The sequence below is a fragment of the Podarcis gaigeae genome, assembly GCF_964106915.1.
Source record: "Podarcis gaigeae genome assembly, chromosome: 8".
NCBI lineage: Eukaryota > Metazoa > Chordata > Lepidosauria > Squamata > Lacertidae > Podarcis > Podarcis gaigeae.
The window spans coordinates 24,151,738-24,162,103 of NC_139684.1; the positions used below are offsets into that span (position 1 = coordinate 24,151,738).

At 47.2% G+C, this 10,366-nt stretch overlaps 1 protein-coding gene and 1 long non-coding RNA gene across 3 annotated transcripts; one reads left to right on the forward strand and one right to left on the reverse strand.

The window, feature by feature from the left end:
* Positions 1–33: 33 nt before the first annotated feature.
* On the reverse strand, positions 34–2,817 carry LOC310850902. The gene is made up of 2 exons (XR_014567454.1): positions 2,536–2,817; positions 34–1,140 (listed from the first exon to the last, which is right to left on the reverse strand). It is a non-coding gene; the product is annotated as an uncharacterized lncRNA (long non-coding RNA).
* Positions 2,818–2,866: 49 nt separating this feature from the next.
* Positions 2,867–8,261, forward strand: LOC310850748 (kelch-like protein 38). Of its 2 annotated transcripts, none has more exons than XM_083752645.1 (5): positions 2,867–2,983; positions 4,070–4,184; positions 4,282–4,360; positions 5,210–5,437; positions 6,737–8,261. In XM_083752645.1, the coding sequence occupies exons 2-5, from the start codon at positions 4,118–4,120 to the stop codon at positions 8,178–8,180; spliced, it is 1,818 nt and encodes a 605-aa protein (XP_083608771.1). In that variant the 5' UTR covers positions 2,867–2,983; positions 4,070–4,117; the 3' UTR covers positions 8,181–8,261. The 2 variants fall into 2 exon arrangements, with proteins under 2 accessions (XP_083608771.1, XP_083608772.1); XM_083752646.1 differs by having other exon boundaries at positions 2,910–2,988.
* Positions 8,262–10,366: the final 2,105 nt, after the last annotated feature.

Genomic DNA, 10,366 nt, shown 5'->3' on the forward strand with positions numbered 1-10,366 from the left:
TTATCTAGGCAGATAAGTCAATAAATGAAAAGATTCTCGGACCATTATGCTTGTTTAATGAATTACCAATACACAGGGAAGTTGGGCTTTAGAGATATGGGGAGGAAGGAACTGAATCAGTCCAGATTTTCATGCTGGATTTCTGTTTCCTCTCCTTAAGGAAATGTCCAAAAAGGTGTGAAGGAGGAATCCCCATGAGCAGTCAGCTGCAGTCTTCAGCTTCTACCCATCTCTGGAAGAAGGTGGCGTCTTCTCATTCATCCTTGCTGCCGGCCTATGGCTCATACTTAATGCAATAAAGTCTCAAATGCAACCCCCAACCTTGATGGCGGTGTCTAATTCTCTTCACAGTTACTGTGCAACTGCTCAAAAGGCTTCAAATTTAACAGTTTACAGAAACAGCGGTGATGGAGCTGACATTATGTCATGTGAAAACAATGGAAAGGGTCACAGTTCAATGGCAGAGCATCTGTTCTATATGCAGAATGTCTCTGGTTCAATCCCCGGCATATCCAGGTAGGTCTGGTAAAGATTCCTACCTAAAGCCCAGGAGAACTGCTACCAGTCTAAAATAAATGGGCACATGACCTGGCTTGGTATAAAACAGCTTCCTATTTAAATCATCATCATCATAAGTTTTTATTTATACCCCGCCCTTCCCAGTTCAAAAACTGGGCTCAGGGCAGCTAACAACAAATTTAAAACAATTGTAAAAGCAGCATAAAATACAGTATTAAAACATGAATAACAATAAAATTCAAAGTTCAGAAATCAATTTAGGGGAAATCTATCTAATAAGCATTAGATAATCACCAGGGTTAGCTGGCCGAATTAGTCCTACTTGGGCCAGTGAGGAGGCCAGGGGAGAATTAGCTGTGGGGTCTCAGAGTGGGTGATCTTCATAAAAGGGAAGGGGGAGGGAAGGGAAATAAAAGATCAGGCTGAATTCAAACTAAAGGCTAGGCGGAATAGCTCTGTCTTACAGACCCGATGGAAGGAGGTTAAATCAGCCCTTTATTTAGAACCATTAGGTCTAGCATCTTACTTCATATTTGGAAGAAGGACCAGAACTCATTGGTAGAAGACATGTTTTGCATGCAGAAGGTCCCAGGGAAACCAGAGAGGACCTGTAGCCGAAACCTTATTTGCAGTTGTTTGCAAATATTTTTGAAACAAATGAATATAGCTTGTTAAAAATAAGAAGAATTAATGAAGTATCTGTACTAGTAATTGGTTTTTTTCTGGTGGTAGGCAACACACTTGAAGCATTCAGCTTAAAGGAAGGTTGTGGACTACTACAACATTCCCTAACCTAGAGCTGTCTGGGTGTTCTCACACTCTCTAACTCTCATTATCCCTGACCATTGGCCATGCTGGCTGTGGTTGATAGAAGTCCGATGATATTTGGAGGGCTGCAAGATCCCTATCCCTGATTTAACAGATCAGGTTGGGGAAGGTTGGACTGGCATCAGTTTCACGTGGTACATGACCACTCTTAAAATGCCCAGCAATATATGATGGAAGGCTAAAGGTTCACCATCCATTCTGCAATGGGACAGAGGTTTTTGGGTGGTTCGGAACCCAATGAACACACAAATGGGGTGTAGGCTAAAGATGTTATTGCACAGCCCAAAGAAAACCACAAAGCACTGCAATTAGTTTACATCCCTCAGATTGCTGTGAACCCTATCAGCAGTGGTCATGGGTCCTGAAGGTGGAGCTTGGCTGGTACACAGCACTCTCAGTGGATAGCCTTTCATAGACATTCCACCAGAAGAGGTTTTCTCAGGGCTTGTACACTGTTCTGCATAACGTAGTTTCTGGGAGAACACACCAGCTACCCACCAAACTGAAAGACACCTGGGCAGGCAGCCCAAACAGGTAACTTCTAAGTGTGGGATCAGCAGAAGCCTATCTTAAATATTAAGATTCCCACATGGTGACATAAAATCTGTGAGAAACCACTATTTTATGGAATAACAGGATAGGAACAGAACTAACCATTCAAAGCCTTTCTAGACATGAAAGGAACATTGTTGCACACCTCAAAACAGCAACGATTCCCTGCAATATCCCAACATACCGTCCCTGACTTAATGGATCAAGTTGGGAAAGGCTGAACTAATATCATTCTCATGTGGGGAGTGGTGAACCTCCTGCAATCACTCTTAAAATGTTTACACTAGTTATTCTGACTCTGGGTGAAAACAGTCTTTATGGGCCAAGGAAGAGAAGCATTTAGGGTGACAATAGGAGGTGCCTGTCAGGAGCTCGTCCTACACTCGAGTAGGACCCTGGCAGAGACACATGCCCGACTTCTAACAGTACCTCAGAGCCAGATGGACGGATTGACAAGGTGGAGGCCGGGCTATCAGGAAACTAGTGGTCTGGAAATGTAACAACCAGCTGCTCAGACCAGGAGAAGGCAGAAACTTTTTCCCCACCAGGGTGTTCGCTCAATGTTAGTGGACTCCCATGCCCAACAACTCTTCCTTCCAGAATTCCTCTTCCCCTGTTTGCCCACCTTTCACTTACCTGCACGCCCTTTTACTTAAAACCAGAGATGGCCCTTGGCCATTGGCTTCCTCCTCTTCCTCCGTCTAACATTTGCCTTTGTAGAACTCGGCAGGGAAGAGGCTGGAGAAAAATCTAGAATTAGTTGCCTCTGTCGATCATCGGCTCTGGTGCCACCTGCTGTTGGCTCCCTGCCTTCCACCCTAGAGGTTCCAATGGGCACAAACCACCATGGCCCTAGACCCAGTGTCTACTTGGAGGCTGGATTGCCCACCAGCCAATAGGACATACGTGCTCGCTCTCCCTCTCTGCACCCAATGGACAACATGCACAGTTGATGTCACAATAGCTGCACTTCAGAGTGTCCCTGGCAGGCCTTCATCAACAACAGGCACTCACCTTGAGCAAGAGGCCCCAGAGATGGCATGGGGCCGCAACAGTGACTTGAAGAGCAGGCCCTTTTGAGGAGGTGAGGTGAGAGGGGCATATGCAGGTGGGCAGAATCTTCTGCCATTGATGGTGCTGTCCTTTGGGTGAAAACTTCACAAGCTCCTTAACACTGTGGTCACTCTTCCCTGGGGTAGAATCAGTAATTCAGAGCTTCACAAACACAAACTCCTCCCTTCATGCAAACCATTCATGTTACCATAACTGAATGAAATGTTGCAGCCAAGCAGATAACCTGAAGAAGAGGGGCCAGTGAGGGATGTAGCACAGGAAGCCTCGGCTGGAATCCAGTTTGAAAATGAATCCAGAAATCAGTTTCAGTCAATAGTGCCTGCTTGCTGCTCTAGCACCATTTGCAGCAAGTCTCATTTTTGCTCAAAAATCTTGGGGAAATGTTCCCCATGTTATAAGCTAATTTCACTCTGAACTCTCTTTAATGCTGGCCATCAGGGATAGAGGAAATTCTTGTTCTGTACACATTTTAGGCAAGCTGGCTAAACTTGTCATTCTGAGGCAAGAACATGGAACTAAACACAGTTGTCATTCAAACTGCTGTTCAGTTAAAAAGAAAATCCATCAAAACCTGTATTTTTTTTATAAGGAGATGTATAACCCCTCCCCCCAAAACCCCCACATTTTTAGGGGTATTGCATATGAAAATATGCATTGTAGTGGGAAAACATAAACAGCTGTGCATTTTAGGGAGAAAATGTGTATTAAAAATTGCAATACATAGAATTTAAACATTATTTTGAAATATATCTTTTTAAGAAGAAGATCTTCACAGAATGAGATTAAGTGCACTTAATTTTGAAATTATGCTGAAATGCCATGGAATGGAAAGAGACTGATCTGTCCATCCCTATTTGTCACTACAGAACAGACTATCTGAGAAGGTGGCAGATTCCCCTTCACTGGAGGTTTCCAAGCAGAGGTTGAATGGCCACCTGTCAGGAATTCTTCTGTTGTGATTCCTGCATTGCAAGAAGTTGGAGTAGATGACTTTTGGGGTCCCTTACAACTCTATAATTCTAAGATTCTATACAACTGTATAACTCATCTCTCTCTCTCTCTCTCTCTCTCTCTCTCTCTCTCTCTCTCACGACAGCTTCCCCTTCCCCTTCTCCTCTCATCTACTTCCTTCACCCTGCTCGTCATGAGTTCCAGTCATAAAAGGGAGCAGCCAGAAACCTTCAAACCAAGACCTCTCGGCTTAACACAAGGTAACCCCCCAAGACCTCTTATGCCAAAGAACTGGGGCCATCTTATCAAATGACCAGCTGTTGTCTCCCTGACCTCCTCCCCTCTCCCTGACTCCAGGTCTAGCAGAGATGTATGAGGAAGAGTTGCTCTATGATGCCACCCTCATAGCCGATGGACAAAGATTCCCTTGCCACAGGTAGGCCTTGATTTTTCTGAGCAACATGAAGGCTGCCCAGAACTCATTGTTTGAATGTAAAGGTTGCACAAAGAGCATCTCAGGTTCATCTGCCTTTAAAAAGAAAAAGAGGGGGAAAATCAAGTAGGTGAGGGCAAGGAACATTTTTTCAACCTTAAGGTCATATTCCATTCTCAGAATGTCAAGGGGTGGGAGTCAGGAGTAGGTCAGTAATAATTCACACGGTGTCAGGAGGTTAACTCTTGATTCAGAGAAACCAAGCAGTTCAAGCCTAGTGAACACAACTCTTCCCGGTAGCTATTGCCTCAAGGCAATCACTTGCCAGGACTGAAGGTCGCCACTGTCCCACAGTTCTCTAAGTCTCCTCCTCCACTGGTTCCTTCTCGAGCAATTTGAGGTCTTGCATGTCTTTGCTCCACCCTCTTCATACCCCTTTGGGTTCTGAGAGATGAGAGAGGAGGGAAGCTGGTCACAGCAAGAGGGAGAGACAGCCTGGCGTCATCCCCAGCCTGACCCATCTCTGCCTCTTGGCCCCTTCTCCTCTCCAGCCTCCAATTCTGCCTCTGCTTCTGGACTGCTGTCTTCCACAGTCTCCTCCCACTCACTAAACCATTCCCTCTTCAGCTCCCAACACCTCCTCCTCCTCCTCTCATTGTGCTCCCTCTTCTCCCTCTGACCACTCATCCTCATTCCACCACCACTCCCCCGGCTCTGAGCTTTCTTCCCTTGAGGTTCCCCAGTTGGTGCCTCCTACCAGTCCTCTGCATCCAGCCAGTCCATGGCAGGCAACCTTCCAAGGGTTTGAACTTGGACTCTAGCAATTGCAGTTCTCGCTTTCCTTCTCTGCAGAGCGCTGCTAGCAGCTATTAGCCCCTACTTTCGGGACGTTTTCATCAATACCTGGAAAGAACCTGGTGGGAAAGAAGTTCTGCTTCAGGAGGTGTCTCCATTTGTCGTCGAAAACATCCTGAAATATATCTACACAGAGGACATAACACTCACCCCTGAGCTGGCGCCGCACCTCTTTGCTGGGGCCAACCGCTTACAGATCGTACCGCTGCAGAACCTCTGCTGTAGGTAAGTCACTGAATCTTTCTTCTCTACTCACACCATGACTGTGCATGCAGTTCCACAATTTGACAGGTGCAGTGTACATCACACCATGAGCATGCAAATTCCAACTTGGATGGCTTTAAAAGAGATAAATTTGTGGAGGATCAGGATATCCTGATGGTTATGTTCTACTTCCACTATTGGAAGCAGCATACTTCTGCATGCCAGAGTGCTCTTCCCCTCAAATCCTGCTTATCTGCTGCCCATGGACATCTGGTTGCCCACTGTGAAAACAGGAGGGTGGCCTAGAGGGACCATTGGTCTGACCCAGCAGGACTCTTCTTATGCTTGTAGTGCATAATATCTTATCAGGATGTAGTGCTACTGGACCACCAGATCCCATCATTCTCATCAATGGTCAAGGAGGATGGGAACTGGAGTCCAGCATCATTTGAAGCAAGGTCCTTCAACCTTGGAGCTTCAGAACTACAACTCCCAACATCCCTGACCATTGACTATGCTGGCTGGGGATGATGGAAGTTGTAGTTCAAAAAAACATTTAGGGACTCAAGGCTGAAGACTAAAGTAAGCTCACAAGTTAGTCACACCTACTTTAGCTAAATTTGGAATGAGGAGTGAGGGATAATGAAGAACTGCTGCAAAGAGACAGCTTTGAAATCTGCTGTTGCTGTCTCATGGAACGTTGAATATGGACACAAATGGAGAATCTAAAAATGTCTACAAAATTCTGGTGTGTTTTTTTATGGTTATAAGAGTTATATCCATAGAGAAATCCAAAGGAGTCTCCAACCAGTTTTTGCTGCAATTTAGAGAGTCTTTGTCAAGGCCCTTGGACTATGGATACAACTATGGGATTGTTTCATCCAACACAGCTTCCCAGTATTTGTTACATGGCCAAAGGATCTTCAGAACTAATGTAAAATCATGAGACAGCGGGTTGCCATATTAGCATGCATTTTCCCATAAGCAAATTCCTGCTGGATCATCCAGTCCACCCAGATCTCAGAGTGGCCATCCACATGTCTAGATAGGAAACTCACAAGCAGGACGTGGGTTCAAGAGCATTCTTCCCAGTTGTGATTCCCAGAAGCTGGAATTCAGAGGCATACTGGCTCCAACAGGGGAGGTAGAACAACAGAACCATCATGGAGGGTAGCCTTATGAATTTGTCTAATCCTTTTTCAAAGCCTTCCAATTGGGTGGCCATTTGGTGGTCCTGAGGCTAACCACTAGGTTTCACGGTAGGAGCCATGCAAATTCCTCTGCACCACAGGCCTTCCTGTTCCTTCTTTCGCCTTCCAGGTTCCTCGGGAAAAATCTCTCTGTGCAGAACTGCTTTGAGATGTATTCTTTGGCAAGGACACACAAGAGTCCTGCCCTCCTCCATGCGGTCATACACTTCCTCACCAGAAAATTCAGCCAGGTCTGCGAGCATGAGAGTTTCCGCCAGCTGGACCTCAGCACACTCATCACCCTGATATCCTCCAGCAACCTTGAAGTGGCTTCAGAGATCAAGGTCTATCGGGCTGTGCGACTCTGGGTGCAAGGGCAATCCAGCAAGCATGGCCCTTTGCTAGGAGACCTGATGCGCCATGTCCGCTTCCCGCTCTTCAGTCCGGAGGAGCAAGTCGAACTACAGAGGGACTTGGAGAAGTGGAAGGACCTCAGGCTCGAGTGGAAGGTGCTGGATGGCGAGGAGAGGTTTCGTCACATCAAGGGCCTCCGGCAGGGCATGTACAAGCCACACATCCTGTGCATTGACACCCAGATGTGCGAGTACCAGGAGCTAGAGAGTGAAGAGGCCCACATGGGCTGCTATGACCCACAGACCGAACTGTGGGAGAAGCTTCCTGGCCTGCAGTCCTTGACGCATGCGTGTTGTGCCACAGCTGGTGAGAAGATCTATGTCTCTGGAGGCATCTGTAAGAACTCTTACTCCACCGCCGTCTATGAGTTCAGCTCTTTCAGAAGCCAGTGGCTGCAGCTCACACCCATGACTGTGCCCAGGGCTGCACATGGCTTCCTGTTCCACAACCAGAAGCTCTACGCCATGGGGGGATGGTGTCAGTTCCAAAGCTTCCTCAACTTGGCTGAGGCTTTTGATCTTGCGACAGGGACGTGGGCTACCATTGCAAAGCTCCCGTTTGCCCTGAGCCACCCGGCCTCCAGCGTCTTCCAGAACAAGCTGTACCTCCTTGGCGGCGCGACTGGAGTTTCTGGCCAGTGGCTGTTCCACAAAGGCTTCCTGATCTACGAGACCAGCTCCAACACATGGACTCAGGTGCCTCTATCCACGGGTTTCTTTGCTGCAGGAGCTGTGGCTGGGGACAGGGGGATCTATGTGATCGGGGGGTACATCGAGAAGAAAATGCGGGACTGGGTTGAAGGGCTCCTCATCCCCGAGAACCGCCACAGCTCTCGCAAGTGCTTCTTGGTCAACGAGACTGGCAAAATTAGTGGCAACATTGGTATGCCCAAACTGCCGCGTGGGGTTGCCAACGCAGGGGTAGTCTCCTGCGGGAAGCGGATCTACGTGTTGGGTGGGGAAGACTTAACCCAGCGCTACAAGATGATTTACTACTGGGAGCCTGGAGAACCCCGCTGGCACCGGTGCACAACAGAGATCCCTACCACCCGCGAGGGCATCAGCAGTTTTGGATGTGTGACCGTGATGAGGCCCACCCCACACATCCGCCAGCTTTTCCAGGTCACCGCCCTTGTCATTGTGTCTGCGGCCAGCAAATAGCCATCCCCCTGGTGGTCCTGAATGAACTTTCAAGTTAGCAGAAACCGGGCAGACACATGCAAATAAATCATAGCAAAATTATGGATAGTCACCATACTGACTCGCTGCAAGACTTGGTCTGCAATGCTGTGAACAGCAGAACACTTCTTATTGTTATCAATATAATCAATATTATTTTCTATTAGTCATGTCCATTGCTTTCAGAGTAAGACTTAGTTCTGTTTGCCCTTTTCTGAGTTCTTTTTCCAGCTCTCCAATATTCTTTTTGAGGTGAGGTGATCAGAACGGTGCACCGTATTCCTAGTGTGGTTGCACCATAGATTCGTGTAGCAGTGTTATGATATTGACAGCTGTCAGGATGCTGTCAGTGGCTCCTGGCTGGTTGCCCAGGAAAGCATAAAGACAAGGAAACTTTTCTTACCGTCCTTTTTTATTTCAATATTACAGAGAGAGGCTATAGAACCCAGCCTCTTTGATAATGGCGTCCCAAGTGAATCTCCAGCCCCTGTCTCTCCCACTTCCTCATTCATCATCATCATCATCATCATCATCATCATCTCCTCTAGGGTGCTGCTATTTGCCCTCTGTCTTTGAACTCTTTGCTCTCCTACTTTTAAGGCTTGCCAGGTTCTGGGAGATGGCAGGTCCAGAATGCTTTCTAATGACAACGTGTCAGCTGGGTGTTGCTCTGGCTCTCACATTATTTCCCAACTTTCCCCCTCATCTGCCTTTGGGCTGTTTGTTACTGTATTTTTCGCTCTATAAGACGCACCAGACCATAAGATGCACCTAGTTTTTGGAGGAGGAAAACAAGGAAAAAAATATTCTGAATTCCAGAAGCCAGAACAGCAAGAGGGATCACTGTGCAGTTGTCCCTCTTGCTGTCCTGGCTTCAGTGAAAGCAATGCAAAGCCTCTTCAGGGCAGCAGGAGGAATGCTCCCCCTGCCCTGAAGAGGCTTCGTGCGGCTATCCCAGAAGCCAGAACAGCGATCCCTCTTGCTGTTCTGGCTTCTGGGATAGCTGCGCAGCCTGCATTCGCTCCATAAGACACACAGACATTTCCCCTTACTTTTTAGGAGGGGGGAAAGTGCTTCTTATAGAGCGAAAAATACGGTACCACAAACCCCTGTCATAAATCTATACAGTGGTACCTTGGGTTAAGAACTTAATTCGTTCTGGAGGTCCATTCTTAACCTGAAACTGTCCTTAACCTGAGGTACCACTTTAGCTAATGGGGCCTCCCACTGCTGCCATGCCCCCACCGCGCAATTTCTGTTCTCATCCTGAAGCAAAGTTCTTAACCTGAGGTACTATTTCTGGGTTAGCGGAGTCTGTAGCCTGAAGCATCTGTAACCTGAAGCGTCTGTAACCTGAAGCATCTGTAACCTGAGGTACCACTGTACTGTCTTCCTCTTCCTCTTCCCTGGAAGGGTCGGGATGGGGAGGCAGCCTCCACCATTCCTCCTCCTCTGCCCAGTCCCTGACAACAGTTTTATTTCCAGTCCTTGTACTTGTGATCCCTTGTGTGAAATTTACCTCTCCCCCCCCCCCAGCTGCTGCAGTTGATCTCTTTGTTGACCTATCTTTGTTGACACACACGTGTCCATCACTTCACACCTGCTTCTTTGAACCGCACCTGCCATTTTACTTGCCCATTCACCCAGTTTGGAGGAGTTTGGAGCAAACTTGGCTATTTCACTGCTCACCCGAATTCTAGGACATTTAAAAAGCTTACCTCTTTGTTGTGACACACACGCACTCAGCCTAAGAAAGAGTAATTAAAATCAACTATTACTACAGTATAAATCCTCTTTTGGATGCTCCCTTGATCTCATTCTCCAGCTCAAGATCACCTGGCTCAAGATCACCTGGGCATTTGGGTCAGGAGAGTGGATTATACAACCCCAGTACTGAATTGTCATTTACAACAATTCTGTGAAGGAGTATCTACCCTTTTGGGGGTCGCAAACACTAGAAATGTCCTATTGGATGTAAAGAGAGACGCCCATCTCCAGGATGCCCTACTCCATCCTTTCCAGAGATAACCATGTTGTTTCCATTCTGCCAGGTTTCTTTATGTCCAGACCAAGCATTCCTGCTCATCTCTCCTGGAATCGTACCTGATAGGTAGGGTGGGAGACATTTTTTCAGCCTGAGGGACCCATTCCCTTTCAGACCACATTCT

Coding starts and splice junctions, on each gene's coding strand:
- LOC310850748 (XM_083752645.1), top strand. CDS start 4,118: ATGAGTTCCAGTCATAAAAGGGAGCAGCCAGAAACCTTCAAACCAAGA. Junction 4,361..5,209: donor CAAAGATTCCCTTGCCACAG/GTAGGCCTTGAT, acceptor CCTTCTCTGCAG/AGCGCTGCTAGCAGCTATTA. Junction 5,438..6,736: donor CTGCAGAACCTCTGCTGTAG/GTAAGTCACTGA, acceptor TTCGCCTTCCAG/GTTCCTCGGGAAAAATCTCT.